The sequence below is a fragment of the Cyprinodon variegatus genome, unplaced genomic scaffold (assembly GCF_000732505.1).
Source record: "Cyprinodon variegatus isolate N-32 unplaced genomic scaffold, C_variegatus-1.0 Scaffold617, whole genome shotgun sequence".
Classification (NCBI taxonomy): domain Eukaryota; kingdom Metazoa; phylum Chordata; class Actinopteri; order Cyprinodontiformes; family Cyprinodontidae; genus Cyprinodon; species Cyprinodon variegatus.
This window is the reverse complement of record NW_015151070.1, coordinates 248,237-260,905: the sequence shown is the minus strand read 5'-3', so window position 1 is coordinate 260,905 and position 12,669 is coordinate 248,237. Positions and strand designations below refer to the sequence as shown.

The 12,669-nt window shown below is 42.1% G+C and overlaps 1 protein-coding gene across 1 annotated transcript in view; it reads right to left on the bottom strand.

Moving 5' to 3' along the window:
* Positions 1-346: 346 nt before the first annotated feature.
* The window catches only part of ano7 (anoctamin 7), a 22,096-nt gene continuing 9,773 nt past the window's right edge, over positions 347-12,669 (bottom strand). Inside the window, exons 8-24 of the mRNA XM_015392952.1 lie at positions 11,497-11,607; positions 11,250-11,415; positions 10,789-10,879; positions 10,516-10,612; positions 6,915-7,058; positions 6,699-6,836; positions 6,502-6,606; positions 6,250-6,352; positions 5,715-5,826; positions 5,329-5,383; positions 4,526-4,623; positions 1,981-2,144; positions 1,691-1,896; positions 1,450-1,595; positions 1,173-1,263; positions 912-1,031; positions 347-789 (exon numbers count right to left, since the gene is read on the bottom strand). Of these exons, the coding sequence (XP_015248438.1) occupies positions 637-789; positions 912-1,031; positions 1,173-1,263; positions 1,450-1,595; positions 1,691-1,896; positions 1,981-2,144; positions 4,526-4,623; positions 5,329-5,383; positions 5,715-5,826; positions 6,250-6,352; positions 6,502-6,606; positions 6,699-6,836; positions 6,915-7,058; positions 10,516-10,612; positions 10,789-10,879; positions 11,250-11,415; positions 11,497-11,607 (2,100 nt within the window). The 3' untranslated portion in view covers positions 347-636. The remainder of the gene's footprint in view (positions 790-911; positions 1,032-1,172; positions 1,264-1,449; positions 1,596-1,690; positions 1,897-1,980; positions 2,145-4,525; positions 4,624-5,328; positions 5,384-5,714; positions 5,827-6,249; positions 6,353-6,501; positions 6,607-6,698; positions 6,837-6,914; positions 7,059-10,515; positions 10,613-10,788; positions 10,880-11,249; positions 11,416-11,496; positions 11,608-12,669) is intronic.

The following is a 12,669-nucleotide window of genomic DNA, read 5'->3' as shown; positions in this document are numbered from 1 at the left end:
TCAGGAACTAGATGTGGGTCTAGATGCGGCGGAAGCGGTGAGGAAGTCGGGGGCAAGTTTGTCCGACAACAGAGGGACATGAGGGCAAAAAAGGGCGGGGATCCAAGTGGAAAAAAGGGTCCCAGCGTTCTTGCACACCTCGCTCTTCTAGTTGGTCCAACTTTATGAGTCGTTTTCTGCAATGGCGGTCATACAAACAAAACAAGCCGGGAAGGTAACAAACAGAAAATACGCATGTGTAGAGTGGATGTAGATTTGACCAATCATTTGCTTGTCTGCCTGTCTGTGTTCACCTACAATTTGGGAGAGGTGCTGCAGAGTGTCTGCAGAGGGTGCGGGGACGTCTCTGCATTCAATGTGACACGCAGACGACCTAGTTTCGAAGAATAAATCTGCATTTAGGGCCATTGAACAAACTTCTCATAGGTCTTTGAGTCCAGATGTATATGGTAGTGGAGAGTTTCACTAGACAATAGTGGAGAAGTTCTTTTTAACTTTAAAAAAGTAAAAAGTGCTAGCATGTTGTAAAGATGGATTATTTTAGATTAGTCTAGCAAATATCCAGAGGATCCGTGAAGGAACTGCTGTTCTGTCTCATATTCTGTCTCATGGCAGTCAGGTCAAATGCAGTAGGACTCAGCAGTCGTTTGTTGGATCTGTTTCATCTGAAATCTCATTCAGTTCTACGAGTGGAGAATCACTCTGTGGCTGTGGGGCTCTGGGTCCACGTTGACGCAGCCCACCTGATAGCACGTCCTTATCACCCGGGATCATGGTTCTCCCCAAAGACTGGAAGCACAAAACAACCTATACATGAAAATATTCCTGCCTGACAAATTGTGACAAGGTCTAACTGAGGGAAATGCAGCACAAAAGAAAACTAAAGAACTTAAAAGTCTTAAATATTGCACCTGATTCTCTGCCAAGGCCTCTTTAGCCATGTAGTGCTCTCTTTTAATCTTCATTTCAACCTCTTCAGGGATGTCTGGAACAACCATGTCGATCAGTCGGCCAATAAAGAAGACTAAATGCTGAGGTACAAAGAAGGCAGATGATACATCAGACACCAGCCCACAATGTCCGCTTCTTTCACACACCTGCAATGGATTTCTCTCACAACTAGAAGCTTCCCCCTATAATGGTTTATGATATAATCTGTGAAAGACACTGACCTCAAAGATAATGACAAAGCTCAGCCGAATTGCGAGAAGGTGAAAGTACTCCGGAAGGTGTTCTCCTTTTTCATCCCTGAAACCCCGATACCTGAAGAACACAGATAAACAGATGTTAAGGTCCACACCTGCAGCCATTGGGAGGATGGCGATATTGGATGGATGGATGGATGGATGGATGGATGGATGGATGGATGGATGGATGGATGGATGGATGAGCAGGCGGATGGGTGAGTGGGAGGGTGGATGGATGGATGGATGGGGCACATGTCATTACCTGCAGGAGGTGTTGTGGTACTGATGGGAGTAGTTCTGTGGAGAAGTTGCCAGAGTAAAATTAACATAGCCCCTGAGTGTGCTGTCTCTGGTGTAGCGGTAGTACAGCCGGGGCACAAAGGATGAAGTGAAGGCAATAAGAAAAGCCTGGAAATAAGTTTTGGAAACTTCAGGTCACTCTCACTTCCTTCTGGAAAGCTTCTCCTGATCTAGAGGAGGTCAAGCTGAAATTGGAGACTTACATTACTGAGGACAGCCATGTGTGTGATGAACTGCAGAATGGGAAACCAGATCCCAATATCCTGGGCTCGCTCTACCACAGGGCGGCGGTACTCAGTCACAAACTTCTGAGCGTCCAAACGGATCTCCACCCAGTTGTTTATGAGAGCAAATAGTGGAGCGAGAGGACACGCTGCCACAAATATGGTGATGAAACCAAACTGAAGCACTGAGGAGGGTAACAACAACTTAGATAATAGAAATCCTCATGGAGATTTCCTTAATTTTTAAGCAAAAATAGGCTTTTAGTTACCCATCTCCAGATATTCATTGAAAAGCCCCTCACAGACCAACAGCTGGTAATCGGCCTCCCAAGGAGAAAGTTCCTCTTCTGTGTGAACTTCATCTAATGCTTTGTCCTTCTTCTCTTTCAGTCGAGGATGCATTTTCTTCTTTTGCCACCATGACTTTACCTTACTGCCAAAACAAGGAAGAAATCCTGCTTCATTTGGAAAATACAAGCATAGCAGAAAATGGGCATATGAGCCGAACGGCAGTATGGAATAACAGGCCTTCTAAGCATCCTTGAGGAGATTGTTGGATAGTGCCCCTGCTGGGGATTTCATCATTCTACTGGGGAACTTCAATGCCCATGTGAGAAAAGACAGTGAAACGTGGAGGGTTATGATCTGAAGGAACGGACCCTGAGCACTTAACGCGAACGAGTTTCAATACTGGGCTTCTGTGCAAGTCATGGAATGTCCATAATGAACACAGTGTTCAAGCCTAAGGTTCGGTGCACTTGCCACCAGGACATCCTAGTCAGGAGGCCAATGATCAACTTTTTAGACCAATCTTCCGACCTTCGGCCACATGCCTTGGACATTCGGGGGGAAGAAAGGGGTGGAATGTTCACTTGGGGGTGAGTTGAATACACTGAAAGAGGAGGAGACAGACTTGACTTGGCAGACCCAAGCAAGTAGTGAGAGTCTGCTGGGAATGTCTGGTTGAGCCTTTGGTCAATGCCATATTTAGCTCTCACCTCCAAAAGAGAGTGGAACGGTACTCCTCCAGTGGTGCATAAAAAGGGAGACCAGAAGACGTGTTCCAACTATAGGGCGACCACACTTTTCAGCCTCCCTGGGAAGGCCTATGCCAGGGTGCTGGAGAGAAGAGTCCAGCTTATTGTCAAACCCTGGCTTCAGGAGGAGTTGTGTGGTTTTTCTCCTTGCTGTGGAACAATGGACCTGCTCTGCACTCTCTGCAGGGTATTCAAGGGTGCTTTGTCCAGTCAGTCCAAATATGGTTTGTGGACCTTGAAAAGGCATTCCACTGTGTCCGCTGTGGTGCCCTGTGGGGGGACACTGACAGGACTATCCTGTCACCAGTTCCATTCATACTCTTCATAAGCTCTTGATAAAATGAGAAAATTATTCTGACAAGCTATAATTTATGCAATACTGGCTGATTAGATCTTTGTCAGTTAACTCTGTCTACTATGAGGGAAATCTGATACCTTCTTACACTGTTTAAACCAAAGATAAAGGGTGATAATAATTCTGAAATTATGAGTTTCTCTCAGAAAAGTTTCAAGCTATTATCTTTTAAAATGACACTAAAAGTGTTCCCCAAAGTGCAGTTCTTGGGCTCCTAAGTTATGAATTATGCTGAGATGACTTCCTTTATCACTGTTCTGCAGATGCAACTCTGTTGTACCTATCACTCTAACGGAATGACTAATCACATCACATGTCTAAGGTTGACTCAAACATCTCTCATCAAACAATAAACTCACAATTTTTTTTTGTTATTTTACTGGAACAGTTTCTAAAGTCTTTAAACTATATTTAACTATCGCACCACATTTTCATACTCTTATCTTACAACACATACCTCAGTCTTATCTCTCACAGTTTGTTTTGTTGATACCTCTGTTAAGGTTTTGTTCCTCTTGGACACTGCTTTGCTATACAGCATTTATATCATGGATAAGCTAAACCTGGATTTAGGTTTTTAGGAATCTAGTGGGCTTAGGATGCCTCTGTTAACTGTCAGCTATAAAGAGCAAATTAATTACTAGATAGTTATCAAGGGCAGGGGTGGATTTAGGAGATCTGGGGCCCTAGGCAAAGACAGGCAGGGGGCCCTCTGAATTGAGAAAACCACATAAAACAGACCAATTATACAGGTGCAGACATTTTAATAGAATAGACATACATTATTTGTTCTATGTTTTGTCCCTCTCTTCTTTTCCCTTTTCTTGTTGTTTTTCTCTCTATGTTTTGTACTCAGCTGAGTTTTCATGCTGTCTCAAAAGGAATGAAAGATTTTTTCCAGTCTGTTCTCCATTTTTCATTCGTATGAAATAAAAGCGGCATGAATCATGACAGCAGACAAGAGAGAGGAGAGCAGGAGGCGGGGTAACGAATCTACTTGCTCTGGAGAACAGAGCTTTTATATGTTGTCGCCGAAGTCTCCACTTGCAGAAAAAAAGTCACTAGATTTGGCACTAGGCGCTTTTTTTTTTTTAAATAAAAGTGCTAGAGGGGTCTGAAAAGACGCTAAATATAATGACAAATGCGCTAAGTTGGATACAGAGCTCTTTGCACCGAATGTTTTCAAATGGTTTCCTGCTGTCTGTTTGGACCTTTCTTAACATGTTCAGCAATTTGTTTTTAATCAAAAACATAATTAATGTGCACAAATAAGGAATAGTTGTATTAACCATACATGTAAAAAGAGTTTTATGGGGCCCCCAGGAACTTGTGGCCCTAGGCAACTGCCTAGTATTGCCTAATGGTAAATCCCCCCCCCTGATCAGGGATGAGTTGTGTGTGTGTCCTGTGTGTGTTGTTTACGGGGATATAAATTCCTGGATGTTGTTGATCAGCTGTTTTCCCACCATGATGACCAGTAGTTCCTGAGCCAGTTCAATAAGACATCCACCCACTCCACACTGGAACACACAACACAGTGAAAAGAATGTCAATGTATTGTCTTCTTTTAAATTCATCATCTGGTACAAAAAAAAAAAAAAAAAAAAATCTACCTGCTGGAACTTTTTAAAATTTTATTCATTCATAGGGCAGAAGCTGATGTACTTTAAAATAACTGAACATGAAAATCTGTGGATCCAATATCTGTGATTTACTGTGCACCATAAAAGGTCTGATATGTTTAGGAAGCAAACTTAGACATCACTTTCTCAAAAGACACCCTCAAGCTCAATCTAAGCATCTCTAAGCATTTCTAGGCCTTTCATAAAGTTCTTGGTCAGGCTCGGATGTCTTTAGGGGTTTGGGATGTTTCAGGATTAACTCCAAACTGAGGGACCTAAGAGGTGTCCTGGTAAGATGAACCAAAAGTTGAGGCCCTTTCGTGTGGAGGAGCGGCAGCTTTTCTCCAAGCTCGCTCAATGATGCCATCTACTAAAGGCTTCACCTTTCAGCTCAAGTCTTTCCTCACATCACAAAAAAATAGCTGCACACTTCACACAAAGTTCTGAAGTATCTGTACGTCTCCTGCTTCATTATGTCATCAGTCAGGAAGAAGTTCATGAGGTGTTTAAACATTTTTCTTGTGACAAACTCAACCCCCGCCCTAACATTTAAATGGGACTTGTAAAATGTTTCCACTAATTGTGACAAAGCGAGAAACTCACATCTTCATTGCGAACTCCAAACAAAGTGTTGTAGTTTCCAGGGTAACCAACAAACCTAAAGAAACATGAACAAACAAGCTAATTAGAATAAAAACAAGCTCAACTGTTTGACAAACAAAGTGAAATGTGGTAAAACTCGCTTTAGAACTCACACCAACAGTGTGTGTGAATTCATACATTCACACTCTGGTAGTGGTAATAAAGCTGTAACCACAGCTGCCCTGGGGCAGACTGACAGAAGCAAACTGGCACACCCAACACAACAACTGAGCTGGATGAGCCGGGGCTTGAACAAGCAACCCAACAGGCCTGGGACTTCCCTATATATGTGTAAGAGGTCTCAGTGAGGAATTGTAAAGCCCTATCATGATTAGCAGAAGCCTCACCTGCCTTTGAAGAAAGCAATGTAAACTGGAGATGAGTAGAAGTTCACAAACTGGAAGATGAACACTTTGAGGATGAACATGTCTTCATATTTGGTTTGAGTGCGATGCATCTCTGATTAGGAAAGACAATGATGTAACAACAGTGTATGCATATGATGATGCGATGATTACACGAAACTGTAGCACACTTATGAAGACCAAACATCTACAAGCTGGCCAAAAGATGCAGCTAAACTTAAAGTTTCCTCTTCTCTTTTTCAGAGCTTCAAATTAGACAGATTAACCTTCAAATCTTTATAACATTGTATTAATATTTATATATCAATCTAAACAGAAATATATGATGCAAAGCTGACTTGTCAGGACCCATTGATTTGATCTGTGCACCGATTGTGAATTATTATCAACAGCTTTTACTCCTCTTTGATTTTTCCTGAAATCTTTACACTTTCAAAATGCTGGATTATTGCTGCAAAAAAAAAAACTGTTGTTAAACTCTTTTACAACTGAGCGTGACATGAGAACAAAGACTCACCCCAACGTGTGAGAATGTGCGCCAACGTGATGTATACTCTTGACAACAGGAGGATAACAATCAGGTTTAAGACTGATCCTGAGAGGCTGGCTATCCTCCCAGCCTGAGAGCAGAAATCAGTTAAAGCTTAGACACCTGCACAGGATCAGAACATCAGGACCAGGCCCTGTGTCCTTCGGGGCAGCATCCTTCAGAGTCACAGGTAGAGCAGATTCTCAGAATATCTGGGCATTTGAGTTTTGTTGTACTCACGGAGAAGCTGAAGAAGCTGTCAGCTGTAGCTGACTTGTAGATGATGATAGTGAGTATCGTACGGTAAATAATAATAGCAATGAGAAACATCAAAACCACAGAAACCTGCAGAGATGAAAGTTAACTTCAAGCTCTTATCCGGAAGTCTGTTTGGTTTTTAATTTATATATTAAAAATCAATACAACTGAAGACTTGCCATGATGATAATGACCATGCATCCAGTCACAGTTCTGTTAAACCGTTTTTTCTCTGGAAAGTAAGGTTCCTCAGCACCAGTGACCGGGTTTCTCATGGTCATCGGAGCCATGGCAGTGAATTCTGGGCGGGGACGTTCCTGTTAAGGAGAAGAAAACTCCAACAGGAGCTCCCAGAAAGTGATTGTATTTTAGAAAGAGGCATCATGACAACTCACCTCAATATCCTGGAAATCAGAGCAGTCCCAGCGATGAGATAGAGCGGCACATGTTCTCTTCCAGTACTCCAGGAAGGTGACAGCCCACAAAGACATAAAGACGCTGAAAAACACTGTTCCTCCATTGTCAAACAGGAGACCCGCCTGCAGAAAGATAAAAGACATGAAAGGAACGGCTATGGCATGGAGAGCCAATGGAAAAACAGCGGAGATTAGATTTCTGGTGCATTGGCAGTTCTTTGTTTCATCTTAAATAACTCAAAAGTTGAATTTACTTTACACATAGTTTTGTTCTATGTGTCATTTTCCATATTGCACTTCCATTTCCATTTTTCCTTCTTTAAGTAGAACCTAATTTAGGTTTAATAACTAGAATCTTTCATGGTACATGAAGTAATTTTGCCTCAAAGATATGTACGCATGAGACACTGGGTCTACCTGTCTCCAGTGAGATCAATAAAGGTCAGTTATATATAATTATATAAAAAATAACCTAAAATGACTGGAACCTGAGGTGAATCATTGATTATGACAGGAATCTCTTCAACGTGGTTGCCAACCAAAACCAACTCCACTGGTTCAGTGATGAGAGAGGAATATTTGAGATGATGACCATCCATGGCTAACACCTTATGAGAGACCGTTGAAGGAAGGAGCTTAATTGTCTGGCCAGGTCCCCATCCATAAACTCAGTATCTGCTCCAGAGTCCACAAAAGCTGACAGGCTATGACTAAATGAATCAACAGACAGATTCACAGGTAGAGGGAATTGAGGGGAAACAGATCGTCTGGCCTGGCCCAGCAGGATCCCCCCTTCTCCTACTGAGGCTGCCCTTTTACTGGACACGATCTCACCCAATGTACCTCTCCACCACAGTAAAGACACAGCTTTAGCTTGGAGGGTTGATCCCTCTCCTCCCTGGAAAGGTTGGTGTGTCCCAGCTGCCTCGGTTCTGGACCAGAACATAGAGGTGAGTCCAACGCCACCACATTAGACACAGATGCAGAAGAGGTTGAGCGATGTTCAGCTGATACAAGGGTTCTCTGCTCTCTGCCCCATCGAGGAGACGAAGATCAATCCAAGTTGCTAACTACTCCAGCTACTTAAGAGAAGACCAAACAGAGTCCCGGGTGGAGAGTTCATCCTAGCTCTTCTCACTGAGTCCCGTGATGAACATGTCCTTGTTCTAGGGGCTCTTGGCTGCCATCAGGTGGAAGTCGATTATATTATCTGAGACAGAGTGATCTCCCTGCCTTAAAGGCAGGAGACCTGTAGAAGGTGCTGGGGATAAACCTCTAGAAGGTGCTGAGGAGAACTGGGCAGAAAACTCAAATTATTCCTGTGAGAAGGCTTGGTGAGAGCCACACAGACGGGAATTATTCTGCCACTTCCACGTTCGCCACAGCTTTGTCTTGCCTGCTACCTACAGCGAGATTACAAATGCTACCCTAGCTGGATCAGAAGGAAATGAGGAGGCCTGTAACTCAAAGTAGATCTCACCCTACAAGTTGGAGTCCTTGAAACTCCAGACTTCCTGGGTACACCTTTCAGAGGATAAGTCAGTGTGCAGTGAGTCTCCTTTAGGTCAAAACGTTACATTTTTCATAATCACACAGAATATTAACCGATAATTAGTGTTGCAGCGATACCGATACCAGTATCGGGTGGGGCCCCGATATTGCTCTAAAATGGTGGTATCTGTATCGGCGAGTACTGACAAATAGGGCACAGATATCATTTTGAGAGCCAAAAGTTTATTCAACTATCTTTTTCCTGCTTCACAAAGGTAGGCAGCAGCTTGACAAAGCCATGATGGCAATTATTTTTCATCCAAGTAATATGCAGTTCTTCATATATACACACACATCGGTTTCAAACAGATGGTATCGTATTGGTATCGGTACCAGCCAATACTGCACAGCCAGGGATCGGCTATCGGTATCGGGGCCAAAAAATGGCATCGGCACAACACTACGGCAAATATGGCAATTATTTCACATCCAAGTAGTATGCAGTTCTTCATATATACACACACACATCAATTTGAAACATATGGTATCGGTATGACATGGTATGGTATCAGTATCGGCCAATACTGCTCAGCCAGGTATTGGGTATCAGTATCAGGGCCAAAAAATGGCATTGGCGCAACACTATCAACAATTCCCAGAGATAAACTGAGTCTAATCAGGTGATTAGAGGAAATGATCAGGTTAAGTTGAGTCCTGCTCGCTATCTCAGAACCAGATTCTGCAAAACACACCTTCTGCAAGAATTTTCTCTGACTGTAGAGGAATGATTTGGACGTAGCAGAAACTGGAACCCTGGAGCATTCAAAAGAATAAAAGGCCTCCTAGCCAGCATCCAACAAAGCCTAGGTTAATCTTTCCTGAACTTTGGACATGCTTCAGCTTTCCAAAACGGAGATCAATAGAGATTGAAGGTCTGGCAAAGATAGGGAAAGAGTTTCCAGCTAAACACTTTGGATTTTATTGATTTCTGATCAATAATGGGTTTATTGTTGTGTAAACCAGGCTATCAAGAAGATAATGGAGAACAAATGGCAACCAATGCCGATATCTTTTGAGCTGTTGTTTATAAAGCTAAACAAACTTTATTTCACTAAGGGGTTAAACATTAATATAACATTCAAGTTTATTTCTTTTATGATATGGTCATTGCATTTAATTCCTAAAGTATGACAGATGAGTCCCCTTGTGTCTGCTAACTATGAGCTAACTAGTCATTGATAACAGAACCTAGCTAAAAAAGCTAAAACAGCTACCATAACCCTTGATCAATTCCTTTAGGAACAATAAAAGGAGTTTAAGAATCAATTATGTACATGGTTATTAAAGTTTGATTAAGGCAAATCTCTAATTGTGGCAATATATACAACAGAGGGTCCGGACTCTTGAGTGTGCTCACCAGTCAGCCTAAGTAGCCAGGGCGCATCATTAGTTAGAGAGACAGGACCCCACACTGTCACATAATAAACATTACCAAACAATGATTTATTTATTTACATTTGGATTTGCATTGTGTTTGAACAGATTCCAAAGTTTCAAAGCTAACCTAAGCTTATTTTAAACTTTTAAAAATAAACTTTGGTTCTCTAATATCAAACCAAATCTCTAAATGTGATATCTTTGCATTATTGTTTTTAACCATTTTCCTTTATATTCCTACACAGTACACAGTAGCTTAAAGGAATTACAGTAGTTTAGCCTAAGGTTTTTAACAGAACTATGTTTTACTGAATAATTCGAATAATTGTTGTTAATATATCTTTATATTTGAATGGACATTTTTGTGAAGTTATTCAGTGCTCAGAGCCAACTGTTGGACCAAGATTTGAATGAAATTTTCATTTGTTCCCCTAACACACAGCGTCTTCGGTGTGTAGTCACAGAACAGCACATGACAGTCTGAAAGTTATTTGATAAATAGCAAAGTTACGACAGTATTTAATTGCACACCAGTTATTGCATATCATACTGTAGTCAACCATGACATTCCAATCAGCCCTTTAGACCAGATTAGGAAGTTCCGGCAAAGCTCAAGAGTTTCAGGGAAAGAGATGAATTAGCTGACAGTTACCTTATAGGTGTTGCAGATGCTGGAATAGTTCCAGGCAGAGCAGATGTTACAGAGAGGACACATGATGAAAGTGTCTCCGCTTTCACACACTTCCTTCCTACAGTAACATAGAACAACTTTAGAAACTTCTCAGATGTTTGTTTATCTGGTTTATCACCAAGCTGGTCTACAATCACACAAGTTTATTATCTGACAAGTTAAGCAGTACAGAAATTACTTCATAATTTGTTTAAAAACATACATTTTGTAAATGAATGTGAAGTTTGTTCTTACGCTGGGATGTCAGTGGCAACGAGCCATAAACCAACCAGGAATATAAGAGTCCCAATCAGAGACGCTGGTAGCAGCCAGCCAGTATAGAAACCTGTAGACACCGACTGAGTTAACACTGGATAGGGTTTAGGTGAGGTTTAAAGTCCTGAGTCATTGTTTTTATTACTATGCCTTCAGAGTAGAGCATTGGCTGAAATATTTTAAAGTGGTGCTGCTTTGTATTGAACACACATCAATGATTAGTACCTGGATTGAAAGCAGCAAAATCAGAGACTCTATGACATATCCCTGATGAACACCTCTTATTGCAAAGGCAGGTGGTGAAAGCCTACAATACCACTCAATACCTCCCAAAACTAAGAAGTATTATCTTAGACCACTTTAAAGGATTGTAGGAAAGTCTGGATTACAGGAAGAAAAAGGAGGAAGAGCTACACAGAGTTAAGGAACACAGCATTTACCAATCCATGCAAAATACAGAGCTATCTTCTCTCCAAAATACTCCCTTATGTGGTCCAGGGGTTGGTAGCGTCTCCAGCAGGACCACTTGGACCAGTATTGATGGAGGATTTGTCTCAGTCCTAAAGAGTGTTTGGGCACTGGTGGGTTGGGCAGCTGGAAATCCCCCTGCAAACAGTATTCACATTAATGTGAAACATAAACCACATAAACATACAAAAAATTCTGATTTCAGTTCACGGTTCAGACCTCATGCAGTGGGTATGCTGCAGTGAAGACCTGCTCACTGATCAGCCGGTCGATGCCCACCTCCCCCTTCTTCACACAACCATATGGAGTTCTGGCAAGGATCTCATACAGCTGCAGGGATACGTAGAGAATATTTTCTGTTAAAACACTGTTTCATCAAATGTTTTCAACTTTGAATGTGTTTTGTTCCATTCTGCTTTATCCACGACTGGTTTGTGGGAGCAGCAGTTTCAGCAGAGATTTCCCAGACTACAGTCAAGAAGCATTGGCGCCTCCAGAAATGTTTCATAGGGGTGGCCAGATGGGGCCACTAAAAATTTTGGGATGGCACGCTGAAACTGAAAGCCCTAATGTCAGGGTTTAAATCTACTATTGTTGTAAACCTGTCAGTTGAAATCATAAAGACTTAAGGAAACATCTTTTTATATCTTGGTTTACTGTGTGAGTTTTTAATGTTATGTCACTGAATGTGCATAATGGGATGAAATGCTAAACTGATTGTACTAAAATTTACACTGGCAATTGGGGTGGCCAGTGGAGTGGCCAGTGGGGTGGCTCCACTGCCAAGAAGACATAGCCCCTGCAGAAGGTCGTCCCCTAAGGCTCTCTCGGTGTGACGTTCCTGGAACACCTCTTGAGGGTGGCATCTAGCTGGCTTTTTATAAAGATCTCAGAGCCACCTCAGCTGGCTCCTCTAGATGTGGAGAAGAAGCAGCTTAATTTTGTGCCTTTTCCTGGATGACAGAGTTCCTAAGTTATTGCTAAGGGAGTGGCCAGGCACCCTGTGGAGAAAGCTAAATACAGTTGTTTGTATCTGTGTCCTTTTGACCATGAACCAGATTTCATAACCATTGGTGAGGGTGGGAATGTACACCGACTGGTAAATATAAAGCTTTGCCTTTTCTCTCATCTTTCTCTACAACACAAGAGGCTGCTACAGGCGCCATATGATATATCAGAATTGCTTTGAGGCCAACCGATATTCTTTCAACATGGCCTTTCATAGATCCTCTCAGGTCTGAGTTGCTGCCCCCTCCAGTGATGCTAAGAAGGCCTGGTACTCTGTACTGTAATATTAGAATGATATTGCAGTGTTAGGGCATATCATCCATCCATTTTCTTACACCCTTATCCCAATTGGGGTCACAAGGGGTGCTGGTGCCTATTTCCAGC